The sequence below is a fragment of the Cervus elaphus genome, chromosome 20, assembly GCF_910594005.1.
Source record: "Cervus elaphus chromosome 20, mCerEla1.1, whole genome shotgun sequence".
In the NCBI taxonomy this organism is placed as follows: Eukaryota; Metazoa; Chordata; class Mammalia; order Artiodactyla; family Cervidae; genus Cervus; species Cervus elaphus.
In genome coordinates, this window is record NC_057834.1 from 103,048,453 (window position 1) to 103,071,406 (window position 22,954).

The following is a 22,954-nucleotide window of genomic DNA, read 5'->3' on the forward strand; positions in this document are numbered from 1 at the left end:
ATCCAGATTTCCATACATGATGGTAATTACAGGGATTCTTCCATTCAGAACTTTATGTACCCAACAGATCCCATTTTAGGGAAAAAGTGACTATCTGTTCCAAGGGTTCCCAATACCACAGACATGCACCTTAAGTATTTAAGCCTTTTAAATTCCCCAACTTTAACCTTCTGTGAAGAAAATCTGTTAACCACTCTATATGTAGAAAAAAATTTCTTCTGGTTCTTCTTCTTTTCTGCCACAAATGATTTAGCCTTTCCCACTCTGCCCAGCTGGAGTGACTACAATTGTTCTTCTATATTCTTATTCCACTTTGCTAATATCTCTCTTACAGCATCTAGCTCATTTCTCTTTGTGTTGTAGTTAGTTATATACATGTTTGCCTGCAAAAAGATGTTAAGCTTCTTAAGAGAGTAAATTCTATTCTCAATTTTCAGCACAATATTTGAATTGGTGGGTTCACAATAAACATTTGCTGAATTAATTAAAAAATTCATTAACCAACCAATTAATAAGCAAGTTTACATTAATCAAAAGATGAAGACCTATTAGTGAACTTCTAACTTCCCAGTGGGACCAACAAGAATAACTTGAATATACTTTACACTTGTTTTTTAAAATATCCCAAAATGGAAAAGAAAAATATCCCCAAACGAAAAATCATCTAGACCCATTTTATACAGCAATTGTAACCAAATTTTTTACAACTCGGTAAATGATTTATTCTATAGCTACACTAGACCGTTTCCTTAAAAAAAAAAAAAAAAAGAATGAAACACTGAGAGTAGATAATCTAGATAATTCAAATTCCCATTTATTTTTGTTTTAGACAATAGTCCTTATCTTTTACACAAAGCAGTACAAAATGAGGCAGTTCCCCAAAGAGTGACTTGGAGCTGGAAAATCCATTAGTGTTAGTTACTCAGTTGTGTTCGACCCTTTGCAACCCCATGGACTATAGCCTGCCAGGCTCCTCTGTCCATGGGGTTTCCCAGGCAAGCATACTGGAGTGAGTTGCCATTTCCTTCTCCAGCAAATTCCCATTTTACTTTTCCCAGAATTGCTTGGATTCTTTTTCTAGTCTTTTCCTTTGCTTGCCTGAGCTATAGCCTTTAAAGTTCTTAAGAGCAATAGGGCAATGTTGTCAGGTTCTCTAGATCAAAGATCATTAATAAGCTTTATTTGCAAAAGGAAATCCTATTGTGGAATTAAGAGTACAAGACTGGGAGGCAGTCTGATGCCTAATTCTGTTACTACATCATCTTAATCCAAAACACTTTCCCTTTCTGACTTCAGTTTCCTTATTTATACAATCAGATGGTTTTTATACTAATCTCCAAATTTCCACCAAATTCTTAAAATCCTATGAATAGTATTGGTACTTATATTTTTATTGAAGTATAGCTGATTTACAATATTGTGTTAGTTTCAGGTTTACATCAGTGATTTGGTTACACAAACACACACACACACACGCACATATATATACACACAGTTTTTTTTCAATTGTTTTCCATTATAGGTTATCACAAAATATTGAATAGTTCCCTGTGCTATACAGTGAATCCTTGTTGTTTATCTATTTCATATATGATACTGTGTATCTGTTAACCCTAGACTCCTAATTCATCCCTCCCCCCTGACATCTTCCCCTTGGTAACTCTGTGAGTGTTTTATAAATATGTTCATTTCTACTATTTTTTAGCCTCCACATATAAGTGATAGCATACGATACTTGTCTTTCTCTCTCTGAGTTACTTCACTTACTATGATAATTTCTAGGTCCATCCATATCACTGCAAATGGCGTTATTTCATTATTTTTATGGCTGAGTAACATTCCATTGTATTTATATACCACATCTTTATCCATTCACATGTTGATGGACACTTAGGTTGCTTCCCTGTCTTGGCTATTGTAAGTGCTGCTATGAACCTTGGGGTGCATGTACTCTTCTGAATTAGAGTTTTTTCCAAATATATGGTCAGAAGTAGGATTACTAGATCATATGGTAACTCTATTTTTAGGTTTTTAAGAAATGTCAATATAGTTTTCCATAATGGCTGCACCAATTTACATTTCCACCATCACTGTAGGAGAAGTCCCTTTCTCCACAATCCTCTCCAGTATTTATTATTTGTAGACTTTTTGATGGTGACCATTCTGGGTGGTATGAGTTGATACCTCATTGTAGTTTTTGATTTCCATTTCTCTGATGATTAGCAATGTTGAATATCTTTTCATGTGTCTGTTGGCTGTCTGTATATCTTCTTTGGAAGAGTCTGTTTTTGTTTTTTTTTCTTTTTTGTGGCCACACCATGCAGCTTGCAGGATCTTAATTCTCCCATCAGAGATCAAACCCAGGCCCCTAGCAGTGGAAGCACGGAGTCCTAACACTGAACCACAAGGGAATACTCCCATTTTTTTGATTGGGAGTATTTTTTGATAGTAAGGTTTTTTGATAGGAAGTTGCATAAGCTCTTCGTATATTTTGGAAATTAATCCCTTGTCAATCACATCATTTGCAATTATTTTCTCCCAATCTGTAGGTCATTTTTTCATTTTGTTAATGGTTTCCTTTGCTGTGCAAAACTTTGTATATTTGATCAGGCCCCACTTGTTTAGATATGTATTTCTTTAACTAAGTAATTTCTTATTGGAAAAAGTAATATGTGTATATGATAGATTAAAACTGGCAACAAATTCTTTGACATTCCTCCCTGTAAGAGATAGAGTCTATTTCCTCAGTCCTTGAATCTGGGCTGAGCCATGTAACTTTCTTTGACAGAAATACGGCAGAAATGTGGTGTGAGTTCCTCTGAATCCAGGGCTCAAGAGGCCTTGAAACTTCAGCTCTTGTTCTCCTTGAACGCAGGCATCGTGTCAATAGGCTGAGGCTGACCTGCTGGAGACAGACGGCACATATGACAGCCAGCATCCATGGCCAGACACCTAAGTGAGTCCGTGACAGATTGTCCAGCTCCTGTCCAGTCACCAGACAACTGCAGCCACATGACCAAGAGAAGACCAGGAGAACTATCCGGTGAGCCCAACCCTAACTGCTGATCCTTACATTGCAACCAAAGAAAACAGTTGTTTAGCCACTAAGTTTTGAAGTGATTTATTACTTATAGCAATAGATAACTGGTATAATACATCTGATAAAAAAAAAATTTGGAACAATCAAAAAACTATGTCTTTCTTCCTCCTAAACACTAGTCCCATCCCCAAAGACGATAGTCCCCACAATGGGGGTATATTCCACCCACTCTTCTGAATCTTGCTTGATTCCTTTAACATAATATGGAATTTATATCAGCCACATAAAAATGGCCTTGGAGCATTCCAAGGATAATATAGCATAATTTATTTAACAAGTCTCTATCAGACTTTTAGGCTGTTTCTACTTTTTTTGTTATTTACAAACATTGATATTATAATCATCTTTGCACATAGATAGTTATGCATGCATATATACATATATATATGAAATAGGGATGGGAATCAAGGATGGTGCTCTGTCACTCAAATGTGTGGAGTATCCACCCCAACAAACAAACTTCTATCCAACAGCCAGGACTAGTAAGGCTGTCTTATTGTCCAGTCAGTGCCAATGAGGGTGATCCCTACCAAAGGCAACTTTGTAAGCAGAATGGGGTAAGAAAACTTGGGTGAGCGTTTCTCCACCCTTACAACCTCATTTAACTTTATTTCCAGAGACCTTATCTCCAAACACAGTCATTTGGAGGTTAGAGTTTCAACATATGACTGTTGAATGGGATACAGTGTAGTCCATAGCATGGCCTCATTAAAAGCTAGGGGAAAAAAAAGTGTCATCTCAGAAAATGTTTTCACCTGCTTTTCCAACTCTTAGTGAAGTCTTAATTATGAAAATAATTAGCTATAAATAAACTCTTTTCTTTTAATAGGGCAAAATAACTTGCAAATCACCTAACAATCCTTGAGTGCCTACTGTGTGCCAGGCACTGTTACAAAGACTTTACATGTATTAACTAAATTCATCTTCACACCATCTTATTATGTAGATACTATTTCAGTTCCCATTTTGCAGATCAAGAAATGGAACCTGACCAATATCACACAGCTGGTAAGGGGTAAGGCTAGGATTCAAACCCAGATAGTCTGGCTCTGAGCCTGTGCTCTTAATTATAACTCCACATAGCTTACACTTATTATAGTCATTTCCAATTTATTTATGTTGTAAATAAACATGGTTATACAAAATAATTGGAAAGTAATATGTATGAATTATACTTGTATAGCTTATTCATGTAAAGTGCTTAGAACTATCATTCTAAATTAAAAAGGAAAAATAAAAGCAATAGAAAATTATAGCCAACTCAAGGCAGTAATGTACAAATAAAACATCTCTCCTAAAATTTTGGGGAGTTCCAGCTATCTACTTATGTCATATATAATGGGAACACTGAAATATTGCCAAGTCTTGCCTTTATTAGTAGAATACTAAATTAGAATCCTCAATATACCCTAACAACACTTAAATATTTTTGGTAAATATCAAATATAATTGGAAACAGAAGCCCACCCCCAACTAGCATCACCAACTTTTCCCAGTCTGTTTGGGCCTGTCCTTGAGTTCTCTTCTCCTGCATTGAAGGGAGATTCTTTATTGTTGGGCAAACTGGGGAAACCCCTTGAGTTCTCTTCTAGTCCAGAAAATTTGTATCTCCTCTAGAACCAGAAATAACTGTACTTATAGAACATGTTTTTGTTTTGCCATGTCTTTGGGTTTTGGTGCTCAAAAGCTAAATATTTAACACTTTGTTTCTTATGGTTTCCTTTTTCTAAGGCAGTGGATAGTGTCCTAGTTTGAACTGAAGAGATGGATGGGATTAAAAAAAAAAAAATTACATCGTTAGAGTCCAAAAAATATTAGCAGGAAGCAAAATTCTCTCCTATCAAATTCCCAAATTCATCCACAGTGACATTTATCCCAGCTCTGGGAATCAGCCTGGCTTGGGGAAGGTCCCATTTACCCTCATTAGCTTCTCTCTGATTTCTGCTCCTCTCTTCTCTCCAATGCTAAGAAAGTTTATACAATTTGGCCAGCTGCAAGTCTTTGTTGTTTCAAAATCAATTGTTAATGATGCAAACTTCAGTGTTTGACAAAGAACTCAGTTTCTTTCTAAAAACCTTTATTCCTTTTTGCTATCAACTTCAAAATGTCTGTTTTAAAACTCAAAACTAAGCAGACACATTTTCCGTCTGAATTTCTGCTATAACAAATAATAATAGCTAACATAGGCTAGGCTAGTCTACATTAAGTCGCTTCAGTTGTGTCCGACTCTTTGTGACTCTATGGACCATAGCCCGCCAGGCTCCTCTGTCCATGGGGTTCTCCAGGCAAGAATACTGGAGTGGATTGCCATGCCCTCTTCCAGGGGATCTTCCCAACCCAGGGACTGAACCTGCATCTCTTGTCTCCTGCATTGGCAGGTGGGTTCTTTACCACTAGTGCCAGGTGGGAAGCCCAATAGCTAATATACAATATATTTAATAATAATGGTACTACCCCCATGGGGTTTAGGTGTTACCAAAATGAAAGAGAATTAAACGTATACATTGTCTAACATGAGATGGTACTCTGCAAGTGTTTGCTGGCCAAGCACTGTTGTGAGTACTTGACATGTATTCTCACAGCAACTTCAAGAGGTAGGTCCTATTATTAGTCTCTTGTTACAGATGAAGACACTAAATAACAGTAAGGTTACACAGGCACATGACTAGTAAGTGGCAGGACTGGATTTCAAGCAGTCATGCTTCAGACCCATTCTCTAAGCTACACTACTTCTGCCCTGAGAGGAAATTGAGGAATTATAGGAAATTTCAAGGAACGAACCAAAGGTTAGCATTTCAGAAAATTACTGCAACATGCTACTTTGAAATGCCTCAGAAAAGTAAGATGGAATGATGGATGGATCAAGGATGAATGACTGGATCAATTACATGATAGAGCAAGTGTACTGAAATGTTACTGGTAAGATGATGAGTATACAGGTGTCTATTGCAAAAGTCTTTCAACTTTTCTGTATGTTTGAAATTTTCCATGACAAAATGTTGAACATTCCCCCCAAATATAACTGCAGCATATTTGTATCCTAAGAACAGGAACTCAGGTGTTTCTTTTTATTATTATTATTATTTCTACTCTATCTAGCACCCCATTACATATGACAGCATATATTTTATTGCTAAATTACATAGAATAAGCAAAGTGATTCTGAAATAAGAGTGAGCACAGCAGACTAGCCTGAAGACCTCATGAAAGAAGTCTAAAAGTGTCTCTGGGACGTTCCTGGTGGTCCAGTGATTGAGAATCTGCCTTGCAGTGCAGGGAATCTGGGTTTGATCCCTGATTGTGGAACTAAGATTCCACCCGCCACAGAGAAACCAAGCCTGTGCACCTCAGCTAGATAGAGTACATGAGCCACAATGAAAGATCTGCATGACGTAATGAAGATCCTGAGTGCTGCAACTAAGACCCGACACAGCCAAATAAATAAATAAAAATTTTAAAAAGTGCCCCTAAGAAATGTCACTGTGAATCCCATTTCTACCGACTGTGACAAGTAGAGAAGAAAGACTAAATTACTATGTTTAGCACAGAGAATTAACCAGGAGAATGCCCCTGTGATGACAATCAGTAAATCAACATCTTTTAAGGAGAGAAGTTAGAAGCCGAATGCAAATTATTTGCAAATATTTAGATTGTATCTCTGGGTTATTAGTATTAATAATAGAAAAGCTAACATTTGTTGCATGCTTACTGTATACCAAGGACTAGTCTAAACACTTTACATGTATTAACTTATTTAATCCTCTCATCAACTTTACGAGGGTAGGTACTATTATTGTCCCCGAGTCACAAATAAGGTAACTAAGACAGAGAGTTTAAGTAACGTGAACAAGGTAACACAGCTGAAAAGTAATGCAGCTAGAATTTGAAATCAGGCAATCTCCTTTCCACACCTGTGCTCTTAACCACTCACTCCCTTATACTGTTAGGGTTTTAAGTAACTAATTCATAACTCTTCTCTTCCCTATCTACCTAGATTTAGGAACAGTTAAGAAGTAGACACAGGTATCAGAGTTAAGTATTAGCTTTATTTCTAATGAAAGCTACATTAAATGATGTGCAACCAGGGACTTCCCTGTTGGTCCAGTGATTAGGAATCTGCCTTGCAATGCAGGGGACGCCGGTTCAGTCCTTGGTCCAGGAAGACCCCACATGCCGTGGGGCAACTAAGCCTGTGCATCCCACCTACTGAGCCCACGCACTGCAAGAGCTGAAGCCCATGTGCCTAGAACCTGTGCTCTGCAACAAGCAAGGCCACTGCAATGAGAAACCCATGCAGCTCAATGAAGAGTAGCTCCCACTCTCTGCAACTAAAGAAAGCCCTCGCACAGCAACAAAGACCCACCACAGCCAATAAATAAGTAAATAAATAAATCTTTTTAAAAAAAAAATCATATGCAACCAGGTGAACTTGCTTGTAGTTTTGGAACTAGTCAGACTTACCTACCCGATCATATGCAGCAGTAAACAGATGCAGACCTCAACCACAAGTACAGCGCATGTTCTGCTAAGGTCATGCCATGGAAGACACTGAAAGCCAAAATTTATCCTCTCTGTGAGCAGGCAAGTCCAAAATGTGCAGGAGCAGCTGGTCCACAGATGCCTGGTCCTTTTTTCTAAACTCACCATTTAGATGTCATCCTCCCTTATGAGAGGAGTAAAAGAGAAAGGCTCACATGTCCTCTGGCAAAATTCCTTCACATGGAAACACATTGAGTTAGGAAATAAGTATTTTTCTCACCTAGCACTTCTCAGTTATTAAATTCAGCAATATATGAAGGGGAAAAACACGCGCACACACACACATAAGTAATGTGGCATCCCAGAAAGTGTACGTAATTTGAATTTGGAGAGTCTTAAGAGAGCCTAGAAGGATAGAAACCTAAGAGGAAAAACTCGTCCCAAAGCACTGTCTAATTGAGATGATCTGCTTGAAGCATGAAACACATTTCCTGGCAGGTTACTATGTAGTCAGTTTATCTTCTTAGCTCCTATCCTTATTATTATTATTGTGCTTACTGTTCTGTACTCAATCACAATTCACTTTCTGTGTGAAAACACAGAATAAAACCTTTTAAATGGATTTCTGGCCAAGTCTTGTCCAGAGGACAGAAACATTTTATAGCACTCTGTATTTTGCAAAGCACTTTAACATATATTATTTCATTTGATTCCAAGAACAGCTCTGGTAAGGCAGATATTATAGTGGAAATTGCATTTTGTGCCGAAACTAGATTTTAAAGCAACATGTAAGGTAAAAAAAAAAATCAAATATATTAAAAATAAGTCACAAAATCCCTTAAATTTGCCCTTACAATATACAAGCATATCATCACTTCCTTAATCTAATTATCAGCATTTCCACTGTTGGAACAGGTTGATACCTCTTTGGTTGAACTCTAGATGAAAGAGTTGTTTTGCATTTAGGGTCCATGCTGTACAAAAATATAAGGGCAGTATATTTAACCATCAAGATACACGATTTTCTGAAGCAAGATGCTTACATTGTAAAATGCATAAGTGAATAGAGACTAGCCAGAACTAGCAACTTCATGCCACCTTTGCTTCATTTCCCTCTGTTCCATGCCCACTGAATGGAATCCATGACAACTTCACATTTAAATGGTTTTCCATTCTCTCTTTTGTCTTTTCTCTCTCTCTCTCATACTTTTAAAAATGTTTTATTTATTTACTTATTTATTTTTGGCTGTGGCAGGTCTTCATCGCTATGTGGGCTTTTTCTAGTTGCACTGAGTGGAGACTTCTCTCTAGTTGTAGTGTACCAGCTTCTCGCGGTGACTTCTCTTGTTGCAGAACCTGGGCTTTAGGGAGCACGGGCTTTAGTAGTTAGGCTTGTGGGTTTCAGCAGTTGCAGCTCCCAGGCTCTAGGGCACAGGCTCAATAGCTGGGGCACACGGGCTTTGTTGCTCTGCTGCGCGTAGACTCTTCCCAGACCAGGGATCGAACCCACGTCTCCTGCACTGGCAGGTGGATTCTTTACCACTGAGCCACCAGAGAAGACACTTTCATAAAAAGTAATGTTGGGTTTAATTCAAGCTAAATAGACACAGACCATCCCCAGTAGAGTATCATCATTTGAGGTTTACAGCTTCAAATAACTTAGCCGGCTTCAAGTAACTTAGCCAAAATCATCAGGCTGCAAAACCCTATCAGCTGACTTCTGTCCCAACTTTCTTTAACTGTACAACATCACATCCTCCCATTAACCAGATAATATAACTGAGGAAGTCTTTATAAGCTCAAAATTAGGCATTTCCCTGATCAGATACAATGCAGGCAGAGAGTAACTTCTTTTAGTATAATCTTAGTGTAGATCTAGAAAAATGTTAAAATTAGTCCACCTAGACCCAGAGATCAGCAAAGACATAAGGCACATGTCCTTGTTCTTGTGAAAGTGCTATCATGTCTTTAATGACTATTGTCAAGACCTCTCATCCACAAGACTGAAAAATACTCTGAAAGTGAAAAAGTGATTTACCAAGTGGCACTACAGAGTAAATTGTTTCACATTTGTTAGGTTGTGAGAACACAAAAATGATACCTAGTTCAAACAGATGGAAGGGACAGTGGTATCATCAATATCATTTTAAAATATGAAATGTGACAACTATGGTTGTATAATACCAGAGGGAAACAAAAGGTAGCCTCATGAAAATATGACTGCTATTAAATCAGCAAAAACTGTAAAGCAATAATAGCCACCATTATTGAGCACTCCAAATACGTTATCATAGTAAATCTTCACATTGTGGTTCCATTCCCATTTCATAGACAAAAAAATTGAGATTCAGAGAACCCAAATACCTTTGATCAAAATCACATTTTGGAAATGACAGACCCAGAATTTGACTGACCATAGGAAACAGATCCAAAATCCATGCCCTTTCTAGACAACCATTCTGCATCTCAAACCCTCCCTAGAAAGGGAATCAATTTTGAAAATACAGTACAGCTATCTCTTACACAGTAAGTTTTTAGCTCTTATAATTTAATAAAGTTTTTTTCCTCACACTTCATCTCATTTATAAAAGGATATTTAAAGCAACAGATAAATGAATGTAACCCATTAAGACTTCCCTGGTGGTCCAATGGTTAAGACTCCACACTTCCACACAAGGGGCGTTTCCTTAGTCAGGGATTCAAGATCCCACATATAGTGAGGAGTGGAAAAAAATATTTATTTAAGTAACCCACTGCATTTGTGTGGGTTACATACATATATACATATATGTATGTATTTTAAATATATATATATTTGTATTTATATACTTTATTTTATATATATATACATATATATTCTGTACTAGAATGATGGCTCCCAACATACCTCAGTCGGTAAAGCATCTGCCTGCAATGCAGGAAGCTTGGGTTCAATTCCTGGGTTGGGAAGTTCCCCTGGAGAAGGAAATGGCAACCCACTCCAGTATTCTTGCCTGGAGAATCCCATGGATAGAGGAGCCTGGCAGGCTACAGTTCATGGGATCGCAAGAGTCAGACACGACTTAGCACTATCTTTCTTTCTTTTCCCAAAGTAAAGAGCAGATTTGTTCAGTTTCCTGTGGGGCTTCCCACTTTATTCCCACTTTATTCATGTGACTCCCATGGGTGGTGGTGGTAGAGGGGGGTGATCCAGTCTCCTCCCCTGAACTATCATATACACTACCAATATCAGAGTGAAGGAGTCATCAAACTGCTGGAGATGTGAACAGCAGATATCTTGGTATAACAGATACCTTAAATCAAGACAAAAGTGAAATTAAGGTTTAAAAAAAAAATCTCTAAATTTTTAAACAGTTACTCAAAAAGATCTGTTGCCTGAATTGTTAAAATGATAGTTATAATACTAAATTCTTCTCTTTCAGCTACATTTTCAATACTGGTCTTTACAGAGAAAGACAATTACTGTATGATAGCACTTATATGTAGAATCTAAAAAATACAACAAACTAGTGAATATAACAAAACAGAAACAGACTCACAGATATAGAGAAAAAATTAGTGGTTACCAGTGGGGAAAGAGAAGGGAGGAGGCAATACAGGATTAAAGGATTAAGTATAAACTATTATGTATAAAATACACTACAAAGATACATTGTATAACACAGGGAATATAGCCAATATTCTATGATAAAAAAAAATTGTGGTCTTTATGTGGGCAAATATAGAGTCCATCAGATACGTCCAAGTTCAATGTCAGGCCTAGGACTAAGAATTACTCTTGTCTTTTAATCCAATCTATTAACTCTTGTACTCGATTCCCTCCAGCAGCAAGAGCAACTTTATCATAAAGTCATAATTCCTGATGTATGTGGAAAGGTGATGCTGTTGAAGTACCATCAATAAAGCAGATGTTTCACAGTGGTTGTGATTAATTTGTGCTGATCTTGATACCACCTTGTTCTTGTAACCAACATTTACATTTGCAAGATGGTAGAATTTGAGAGATGGCTTACTGGTATAATCTGTAACAATGGCAAAGAAAGAAGCTAACTGAGCTATATAAAGGCTAAATCAGTAAATCAAGTATACATCAGTAACTAAAAAAAAAAAAAACAAACCTAAATCAATAGGGACTACACAAGCTAGATATAAGTTTGCAAAAAAAAAAAAAAAGCATTAAGTGTATAACACTAAAGAGCATAGTATCTTGATCTCAATTGGAACGCAATGGCCAAATAATCTAAGATTTTCTTTCTTCTTCTCTATATTAAATAGTAGAATCTGTATGAATTCTACATACAGGGAAGCCATCTAAGTTCCTAGTTTCCACATGGTAAATGGGTTGGATAACTGACAGTTAAGAGATTAACATTTGGGACTTCCCTGGTGGTCTAGAGGCTAAGACTCTGTGCTCCCAATGCAGGGGGCCAGGGTTCAATCCCTGGTCAGGGAACTTGATCCCACATGCTGCAGCTAAGGCTGGGAACAGCCAAATAAATAAATAAAATAAATAAATATTAAAAAAAAAAAAGAGAGATTAACATTTATGCCAATGTTCACAGCAAGGAAAGAGAAATTAAATAATTTAACTTTTTAAAAATAGGTTTTTTTTCTGGTTAAAAAACAAACAAAAAACCCCATGAAATTCTAACAACCATCCAACAAAACTTTTACCACCAGTATAGTCTGAAATCAACCCTGGGGGAGGTGGTAAACAACTTGAGCTCTCCAAGTAGATCTCAAAATAGACCCCATACAGTCCTGGAACTTGTATACTGAATACAGAATACCTTCTCAAAGCTTTAGCTGTTGTTCAGTTTTCTCCACAAACACAGAGGTCAAACCACGGTGAATTCTTCAAGATAAAGAAACCCAACACATGACAATATAACATCTTTAGTATTGACATCTAAGCAAATGACTCTCAAATTCTCTATACTTTACTAAGGAAATAAAAGGTCTATAAAAGAAAGGCACTCTAAAAAATAAAGCTGCCCCTATGTGCAATGGATATTTTGTGAGGTGGTGAATCCTCTTCTACTGGAGGAACTGAAGCATAGGCACTGAAATCCCAAGGTACTCTAATGTAGTTTTCTTCCTTAGGAGGGAGGTGGAACTGTCTGCAGGTATATTTTAGGCTAGGCCAAGAGGTTTTCAACTAATTTCACAATGGCAGAAAAAATATTTCAGAAAATCCAATTATTTTATGAACATTGACATGTTATACTTTTTAGATCTCTAATAAGTACTTTTTAAAATTCCTTTAACATGGTGTTTATAAAAGCATTTATTATAGAAAAAAAGGAGGGGGGGAGACTGAAGGAAAGGAATGGGAAGAAAACCGTCCCCAATCACGAGAAAAACCTCATTCGATCAATTAACAGCCTTCAAGATTCTTCATCCCCAGTCCCATGATCCTAGTTTTGTCTTTTATTAGACAAATACTTTTGATCGTTCCCTTTGTGCTCAGCAATATTAGATAGTAACGAGATCACAGGGCAACGTAGGCAACGATTCATTAGTTGGCACCGTGAACTCCAAGAAGGCGCAACTGATGTGAGCTGGGAGGCTCAAGAAGGCTTCCCGGAGGAGGCGGTGCCTCCCAGGTGGAGCTTGAAAGCAAACAGAAAAGTTAAGGTTTGGGGTTGCTAGCCCGCTGCGTTCCTCTGCATGCGCCCCTTGCAGATAAGTGTAACTGGTAAAAATGTGTTCTTGGTCTTTGGGGGAAAACAGTCTCGCTCACCATCTGCCGAGAAGAGAAAGTGGAGGGCGGAAGAGAACTCCCCTCTTCGATAAGGCGTGCACTTCAGCTCCTGTTGCAGGATCTCGCGACGGAGCATCCCAAACGCCTAGTCCGCTGAAGCGGGAGCAGAGGGGCGCGGATGGCGGAGAAGAGACCTTTTGTCACGCGTTGGCGGCCGGGCAAACAGGCCCGGGTCGAGGGGGCACTCCCGTCCCAAGATCCTGGCCTTGTCGCCTGACTTCTCACGATCCTCCATACGACTCCTAGGACTGTGCCCTAACTTGTACCTAGTACAGCTACCCCGGTTTCCCCGGAGATCCTGGGCTGGGGCGTTACGGCCGCCCGGGTTCACACCACGGAGATCTGTCCTCGTCACGAGCTTCCCAGGCGCGGGCCAGTGGGGAGCCGCAGGAGCGGGTGTCTTTTTACGGATGGGTTTCCTCCCTAATCAATTCAAATTCTCTCCCGCCCTCCGCCCGCCACCCGCCCCCCCGCCCTCGTCCCCTCCAGTCCTGGGGAGCTGGAGTCCCTCAGGCCAAGCCCTGGTGGCTGGCGCCAAGGTGGACCCAGCGTGGAAGGGGCTGGGGACACCCGTGGGGACCTGAGCGATGTGGCTGGACCTCTGACCTCCAGGCCTGGAGTTTCCGCCTTCGTCCTTCCCTTCCCAAATCACTAGGCCAGGAGATCGAGGCGTAGGTCCCCGGAGAACCGCCTGGCTCTGGGCGAGAGGCGCGGCGCGGCGCGGATGGGTCTGGGCGGAGCGGGCCTCAGGGGCCGCGCGGGGCCGCACGGGGTCTAGGTCTTGGCCTTCGCAGAGCTGAGTTCAGCTCGGCCCAGTGTTTCTCTGCGTTTGTCTTTTTTTCTTTCTCTCTGCCCCCTCCCCGCACCCCCAGTCTTTCCAATCTTCTTTGTGCCACTGTTCGCTTTTTTCCCTTTCCTCAAGTGGGGTGTCTTTCCAGGGTAGAGAACAATTTTTCCTCCGCTGAGCCATTTCTAAGGCTTATCCTTGGGCTGGCAAGTGACCTTGGGGAAGTCACAGAACTTTCAGGGCCTGTGTGGAAAGAAGAGAGGGTGCTCTCTAGGGCTGTTTTTCTGCAGATGCCTCTGAAATTTAGACCCAGAGGACCCAGATAAGGGAATGAAGGTGTCTCCCTTCCCATCCCGACTGACAGGACCGAGCTGTGTGCTCTAAGCACAGAATCATCTGAAGAAGGAGGAAGGGAGGTGACTAATTTCCTTATTTTGAAAAATTAGGATATAAGACACCCTCTCGAGAAATAGAAAGTAGAAGATAATGCTTTCTACGACTCCTCCGCTGATTTTGCAACATTTCTTTACAAATTTTGTTCTGCGTACCCGCCCTTTTTGGCTGGTGTTGCCCGCGGGGAGCAAAGAATGGCTAGTACATTCCTGAGAGGGCAAGGGGAGGGGGTGGTGATGATTAAGGGAGAGAAGTTGGCTCTGGGTGTATCTCTGCCAACTGTCGGAGGCAGGCAAAGGGAGGGTGGTCTTTCACGTGGGTCTGAGATCTGGTTACCTTTAATTCGTCCTGAGGCTGCGCGTTGCGTTAATGGGCGTCTGTCAGCGCAGGGTTCAGGTTTCCCCACTTGCCTCGGACAGTGGAAGCAAAGGGGCAAGGAGCAAAGTAGACGACTCAACGGAAAGAAATAGGCCAGGCCTCTAGAGCTGGGACTGCAGGCTGAGAGCAGGTGGGCATCCCGGCCTTCTCCTCAAGCCCAGGGCGGGGTCGAAGGACTCTAGACCAGGAGGAGACCCCTCCTTTGAAAAGCCCATTCTGACTAGCCTCTCTTTTGCTCCATCCTTTCAGACAGCGGGTGTGGGGGTGGGGGGCTGAAATAGAAAAGTTCGTCTTTTACACCTAAAATCTAGTGGTTCTAAACCCAGCCAAAAACTGCAGGTGTTTGTAACAGAGTTGTTCGCCTTTCTGTTGGTTGGTGGTTTAGTCGCTAAGTGGTGTCGGAACCCTTCCTATGCTCATGGGATTTCCCAGGTAATAATACTGGAGTGGGTAGCCGTTTCCTTCTCCAGGGGATCTTCCCGACCCAGGGATGGAACTCAGGTCTCCTGTATTGCAGGCGGATTCTTTATTGACTTTACCAAGCCACCAGGGAAGCCCGTTTGTCTTTCTAGAAGCCACTAACAAACAAACACCTTACATCCCCTTAAGGTCTTTACAATTTACAAAACACCCCCACCCCCCCCCCCCACACACACACCAACTCACCTAATCCTGCAAGCCCAAGCTACAAGTATCATTCTCTCATTCTCGCTGTAGAGACAAGGGAATGGACAGACTCAAAGAAACCAAGCAGTTTGTCCATGGTCACAGTCAGTAAATACATATGTCCTGATTGGGATGTCCTCTTCCCTCTGGAAGACCTCTCTCATTCCACTGCTTCGTATCATTACCTCCCATGAAATAGACACACACAGACACACAGACACACAGACACAGACACAGACACAGACACACTCCACCTGGGCACTCTGAGACCTTCCAACCTCCCATCCACCTCTCAGGAGTTTATTCACTAATGATGCTGCAACTTGTCACCATCACAGACACGAGTGGAGTCTGATAGACATGGCTCTGGAACTGGCTTTCTTTCAGATCATCGTCTCTTCAGAACAGTTCTTCAAGGAACCTGCGTTAAAACATGCATGCGCGCGCGCACACACACACACATCAGCCTTCCATGGCCCTCTCACTGCCAAGACTCTTTCTATAAACCGTATAAAATAAATAACCTCAAATGTAACTCTTAATTGCTTCCCAGTCTATGTTTCCTCATCACTAAACTTTATTGCTTCCCAATCTTTAGGGCAAATTCCCCTCGGGACTCTGCCCATTCCAAGAGAGTGATCGAGAAAAACAGCTTCTCTGAGATTCGACCTGGGTGTCCCAGGCCGGGAGGATGAGCAGGGTAACAGGGTCAGGGTGCTCAGAGCCTGGGAGGGAAGGTCTCTCAGGGTTAGGTCTGGACTCTCGGAGACAAAACTGCGAAGTTTCGCATCTGCTCGTCGCCCCCTACAGGCCACGTCCGCCATGGCATTAAGAGCCCTGAAAAGAGCGTGCATATGTTGTAGCCTTGGTTCGCTTTTCCCTGGACCTCCGAATTCACTCTCCATTCCCGGAGCAGTGACTAAGTACCGGGACCCCCTCAGGGACTCCATCCAAGGGATGTTCTAAGGGCCACAGCCCTCGGAACTGGATGGACTTTTTAGAAATGAGTGCCAGAGGAAGTGGAAACCAGTTTAAATTGGTATGTAGTCGAAAGCTAAAATCCACCCCCCCCCCCAAAAAAAACCCGCTTCCTCTTTTTATTACAAATAAATCTGCCTAAGTGAAATAAAAAGGTGATATCAGTCGTGTTGCCTTTAAATCTCAGTGTAAGAGGGGATTTTCAGTGCCTTTCTACGCCGGTGGTCGCGTTCGCACATGTAAAATGTGGGTTTCAGGCCCTCCCTTGAAGCCCAAGTGCTTGCGTTCATTATATATGATATTTGCATTTTCTTCTGCTGCTCTAAGCCTTCGTGGTCTAACAAGCTTAAACCAGAAAGAGCTTTTCAGGGGGTAATGGCCAGGCCTATATCCCTGACATCTGCCTGGACTTTTAAAGAGTCGCTGGTCGGTTTGAGGTCTGGGTCTCCTACCCGCCCAGAAATAAAGAAAGGGTCATCTTTAGGCTCTAGTTCAAGGTTGCTAAGTGTCTGGAAAGAAAGTTGCCGGCGGATCTCTCCTCTACACTCCATCGCCGAATATATCAGGGGGAAAAAATGCTCCGCGGATCTCAAGCGGCGGCTTGTGGCCGAGTGTCACGCCGCGGGCGCAGGCTCGGCCGGTATTGCTGCTATGCGCGGAAATATGAGCGAGTAATTTTATAAGTAACAAAGGATCAGGGATGGAATGAGGCCCCTGTTATCCAATGTCATTTAGAAGCCTTGGATCAGCAGCTTCTTGAGGCTAAAAGTGAATTCAAGAAGCCCGGCCTTTCCCTTTTCCCAGGGGTGTAAGCTAAATTTAGAAATAACCTCTATGTGTTTGCACAAATCATGTACCATTTGCTGTTTGTGTAAAAACCGATTAGCCAGACACAACTGTGAAACAACTTGTTACTTTTATAGCTGCAACACACAAACAAATTTAGATCCGTTTAGTTTTCCTTGTAAAAAGAGATTAGAAGGGACCCGCCCGTAGACTGTGTGGTCCATAATCTCTTCTTCGTGAAGGTTACTGTAGCTCCTCTCGGTGGCGGTTGATTATCAAGTTCTTGTTTATCAAGTTAAACGATCTCACCCCCGGCAGCTTGTTTTATTTTAGGACTCTGATCCAGAAGGAATGTTTACTCAGGACACAATAATGTTTACTGTTTATCAGGAAGACCGATTCGGTATTTGCGAGGAAGTGTCTTTTAAAGTGACGCCCTAGCCCACGCCGACAGCCGAGAAATAAGGCTCGGATCAGCAGCCGGGAGCTATCTCCGCGACCAGCGAGGCATCTCCGCGACAAGGAAGGCGAGGTGGACGCCAGCGCCGGGGACTGACGGTGTTTTGCAAACAGCACCCGCATAGGGCCGAGCTGACAGTACTGCTACCAGCTCCAGTTTTAAAAAGCAATTTCGCATACGTAATTGCAACAGCTAAATTAATTACGAAATAATTAGAATTGATGTCATTTGAGGATGTGTTGGTGGTGATGGGAACTGACTTTCCGCATCTAGATGTTTCATTTCTACGTTAATACTTACGGTTGCAACAGCTGAAATGCACATTAAAAATAATCCACAAGGACATTTCCCCATTCCTGCTTTGTGATCTCGCATTTCATACTAAACTAGCCTAAGGTATTTTTTAAAGTTTAAGAAACGGGTGATGTGCATCTGTTTTAAAAGGATGTTAAAGGATATTTCTTGGCTTTTGTAAAAGCTGCGGGTTGGTAAGAAAGGAAACATTTACAGGAACCCTTCAGATATGGAAATTATGTTGTGGATTGATTATTGCCATAGAAAAGAGGCATCTTATTTGAAAATATTATGAAAGAACAAAATAACAATGTATCATCTATGAGGTTAATATAGGTAATACTACTTCACTACAAAATTTAAAATGCCATTACATATATTTAAAAAGTTAACTGGGTTTATTACCACCTCCACTTAGAGGATGAAAATAGTTTGAAAAAAAATCAAGGCTTTAAATGCTAAGATGAGGGAAATGTTTGGAATTAACATTCTTTTGAAAGGTTAATTGAAATGATTAAGAACTCTCATTTGGAAAGTTTCCATTGTGAAAGATGAAGTCTGATGTTTAAAAATAATTAAAATTGTGCTGAAGTTTAGAATTAGGTTGGTTTTTAAAATGGCAGCTTACTTTATCTTCAGAAATATCTAGTCATTTAGAAGTAATGTATTGATAGGGAGAAAGTCACCACCCACACACCCATGTTATGTGAAAACTAAAAGAAAATATTAGTACAATTTAAATTAGGCATACTTTTTCCAATTAAAATTTTCTTACACTCAAATTATGAATTAGCAAAGTTTGAAAAGGTCATTCCTTGAAACTCATCTCGGAAGAATAAAATGCAAATATTATTTTAAAATCTTGTCATTTACTTTAGACATCTAAATGAAACATTAAGCTGAGCCTTTAAAAATTTTATTTACAAAGTTGTGTACAACACGATGGAATAACATTTAGAATACCATATATATTCATTATATATAAACAGACTTTTATATAGAATGACTTTCGTCTTCTGAAAATTTTATATTTAAAATCTCCCAACGTCTCTATACATTTTTTCTCACATAAAACTGCGGAGAGTGAACCTTCAGAAAAAATGAAAGTTCAGAGCTCTAAATCTACTGAATTTTTTTCTTAAAAAAATAAAAACCCCAAAAGGAAAGTCAATAATTTTTATACAAATATGTACAAAGAATTTCCCTCTCATCCCCCAGGTATTGAGAGCAGGCGCCGTCCGGGTACAGTTTTGGAAAAATCGGTTTTCGGTTTTACCTGTACGGAAAGACATTCCCCGCGGGCGCGCGGTGAGAGTTTGCTCCGCCAGCCTAGGTGTGCAGGACTGGGTGGAGGCCGCCGAAGGTCGGTGTTGAGGGGTCGGGGGGGAGGAAATGGAAGAGAGGCAGAGTCCAGGATTGGGCAGGGGGGCCAAGAGCGGGGCGGGGCGCGCAGCTTGCAAATTGCAGCCGAGACTCCAGGCCGCCGCCAGGCCCCGCATCCCGGCCACCGGCGCGTCCCTATTGAGCGGGCCACTTGGCTTGAGCAGCGGCGGCGGCAGCAGCGGCAGCCGAGGCTGCAGGCTGCAGAAACTGTCCAGAAAGCGGCACGCTCAGAATCGGCGCGATGGTGGCCGTCGTCCGACTCAGTGAAAGAGGCTGGTGCGTGGCCATGAGCGCTGCCGACTGCACGGTCCCGGGCGGCCGCAGGAAGGACTGCGCGGCGCCACCGCCTCCGCTACCCGCGGTGCCCCCAGTTACCCCAGCGCCCCCAGCGCCCGCGGCCGAGCCCCCGGGCGCCGCGGGGCCCCCTCCGATGATATTCTCGATGCTGAACGACGGTCGCGCGCTCGGCTCGGACTTTATGAGCGACGCCGTGGTGCCCGCGGCGCCCGCCGTGCCTGCGGCGGCCGCGGCGGCTCCCAAGCTATTGAGCTGCAACTGCAGGCCCGGGCCGAGCTGAGAGCCGAAGGCGGCCGCTTTGCGGCCCAGCTCACCCGAGGGCAGCAGCGGCACGGCGGGCGGCAGCACGGGGGCCACGGGCGGCAGCGCGTACGGGTACTGGAGAGCCGCCGCCGCCGCCGCAGCTGCCGCGGCCGCCGGGTGCGAGTAAGCACCGGCCGCGGCCGCAGGGTGCAGGCCGTAGGGGCGGCCGTAGGGCCCCGCGGCGCCGGCCGCCGCCGCCAGGCTGTATGCGCCGAAGCTCTGCATCATGAGCGCCGTCTGCTCACGCAGGTGCTCCTGCTGGTGGCGCTTGAAGCGTTTCCGGCGCCGCAGGAAGCTGCCGTTGTCGAACATGTCCTCGGACTGAGGGTCCAGGGTCCAGTAGTTGCCCTTGCCCGGGTTGCCCGGTTCACGGGGTATCTTGACGAAGCAGTCGTTGAGCGAGAGGTTGTGGCGGATGCTGTTCTGCCAGGCGGGGAACTTCTCCCGATAGTAAGGGAAGCGGTTGCTGATGAATTCGCAGATGCCGCTCAGAGTCAGCTTCTTCTGCGGGCTCTGCAAGATAGCCATGGTGATGAGCGCGATGTACGAATAGGGCGGCTTCACCAGGCTGTTCTTGGGCTTGCTCGGGGCCAGGCCGCCCGCCGCACCGCTGCCGGAGCCGGGCCCGCCACCGCTCCCGCCACCCTCCTCGCCGCCAGCGCCGCTCTTGCAGCCGTCGGCCTCGGATGCTCCCGCCTCGCCCCCTGGCCCGGCCCCGGCTCCAGCCACCTCTTTGGGCAGTGCCAGGGGCTGCTGGTGCGGCGGCTGAGGCTGCCCGTGGTGGGGTGCCACCGGCGTCACCTCGTCCGCCTCGTCCAGGCGCAGCTCGGGCGGCCCCGCGGGACTGTCGCAGCCCCCATCGCTGTCCTTCTCTTCCAGCGCGTCGTCGCCCTCGCCCACCACATCGATGTCCACGTCCTCGGCCGTCAGCACCGTCTGGCCGGACATGTCGCTGGCGCTGCCGCCACCGGAGAGGGTCATCCCTCCTCGGGGTTGGTGGCGGCGGCGGGGAAGGAGCGGCGCGCGATGGGCGTCTTCAGGGGCTGCCGCCAACCTCAGGAAAGGGGTTTGGGGCGCCCCCGAAAGACAGGGGATTAGGAGAGGGGAGGGGGGCGTAGGTGGTCCGGGGCCCTCCCGGCTTGGCTCACAATCGGCGGCCGGGCATCGCACGACTCGGGCTGTGCCGTCCGCCCCCCGTGGCAGCGCTCCGCAAACTCCAGCTGTCCCTGGCGCTTGGTACTAGGCGCTCGCTGCTGATCCCGGCCGCGGCCCCGGACCCGGCCCGGGCCCGACAGCTTCTCCACGCCGCACCCCCTCACTTCGCCTGCCTTCCTCTGCCTCCGGCCCGGGCGTGGGGAGCAGGAGCGGTGCAGGCGGGCGCGGGACGCGGGGCGCCGAGCAGCTCGGGAGGGCGCGGGCAGGGGCAACCGGGGGAGGGAGGGGGGTGTCAGGGACGCCGAAGCCCCCGCAGTCGAAAGTCCCGTTTTAAGGACTGGCCTGATAGATTACTTTCTACTTAAAGATCCAACGGGAGGCGGGGCCACGTGACCGTGCGTGACGTCAGGGCCGCCGCGGAGCCGGCCAAACTCAAGTTGGTCGAGAGAATTGTCAACAAAGGGACAAGGGACGCGCAACTCCGCGCCGCACCGTGCTCCGGCATCCCGCGGGGCCCAAGGGCGCCTGGGACCGCCCTGGGACCCCGCCCTGGGCTGGATCCCGGCGAGGGGGTCGAGGGAGCCTGTGGGTGTGAGTGAGGGTGGGTGCGTGTGAGCGAGGGAGGGTGTGGGCCCGGGAGCGCCCGCCGGACCCGCGGCTCTGCTTCCCCGACCTCCCCGCCCCCTCTCCCTCCCCCCCCACCAACCCCCGCTTGCCACCCGCCCTTTGCCAAAGCTCCCTAGGCATAGAATGTAGGACAAGATTCACATACCTTTTTAAAATTTTTTTTAAAGAAAAACTTAGTAGTCTCGGTCTTGTGGTTTTTTTTTTTTTTTAAATTCTTTTTAGCTCTAAAGATTAAGGGCAGCGCCCCGGCTCTGTCTTGCTAATTAGACTTAAGAGCCCCTCCTGCCTCTGTGCTTAGTCGGCGGAGACACCTGCTGAGGGGAGGCGCTCCTCCTCCCGCTAAAGTCAAACCACAGGGTCCTGTCTTCGGTTTCCTGGCTCGATGTGGGCGTGTTTATATGTATGTGTGTGTAATAATATATTGCCCCCCACCCCCCGCTCGGCCACAGCAGCATCAGTTGGGGTTTCCGAAGGTCAGAAAATGGCTATTGATTAATCTATCAGAATAGTTGCAGAGAGAAATAAAAAGGACGTAAAATAACAGAGAACCTATAAATAAAGCCGCAACTAGCTGCTCGGAGTTGTTAAACGACTTAGCATGTGAAAAAGTCGGAAATGAGGCGCTGGGGAAGGAGCCGGCATTGGCAGCGGCCTGGGTAAGTCGAGTGGGGACGGGAAGAGGCTTCGGGCCTCTAGGTTAGACGCCGCGCCCGGTTTGGGATGGCTGACCTCAGGGGGAGCGGGCGGTGTGACTTCTCAGGCTTCTGGGCCCAGCCTCCTGGGAGCGGGCTTGTTGACGACCTGGACTCTCCTTGCGGCTAACTAACGTGGATTCTTTCCTCTTAGGGTATAGACAAACCCTCCAAGATTTTAGTTCCTCAGAGACCGGCAACAGAGGAGGTGGAGGAGGAGGCGAGGATATGGCCAGTGCACACCGAGTTTCTCTGGCAAGGAAAGTCAGTGATGGTAGGAAAGACTGTCGGCATTTAACTGGGATGGAGGGTGGGGGGCGCAAACCGACCCCGGATGCGTGACATTGCTGGGGTGCGTGGACCGCGCACTTCGGAATAGTGCTCCTGACCTGGTGAAGCCGCGATGCGCTGC

The 22,954-nt window shown here is 44.5% G+C and overlaps 1 protein-coding gene across 2 annotated transcripts; it reads right to left on the reverse strand.

Annotated features, from left to right (window-relative positions):
• Positions 1-18,985: 18,985 nt before the first annotated feature.
• On the reverse strand, positions 18,986-22,501 carry FOXD3 (forkhead box D3). Of its 2 annotated transcripts, XM_043878473.1 has the most exons (2): positions 20,870-22,501; positions 18,986-20,581 (listed from the first exon to the last, which is right to left on the reverse strand). In XM_043878473.1, exons 1-2 carry the CDS (start codon positions 21,047-21,049, stop codon positions 19,604-19,606), a joined length of 1,158 nt encoding a protein of 385 aa, XP_043734408.1. In that variant the 5' UTR covers positions 21,050-22,501; the 3' UTR covers positions 18,986-19,603. The 2 variants fall into 2 exon arrangements, with proteins under 2 accessions (XP_043734408.1, XP_043734407.1); XM_043878472.1 differs by having other exon boundaries at positions 18,986-22,501.
• Between the last annotated feature and the right edge of the window lie 453 nt (positions 22,502-22,954).

Coding starts and splice junctions, on each gene's coding strand:
- FOXD3 (XM_043878472.1), bottom strand. CDS start 21,049: ATGACCCTCTCCGGTGGCGGCAGCGCCAGCGACATGTCCGGCCAGACG.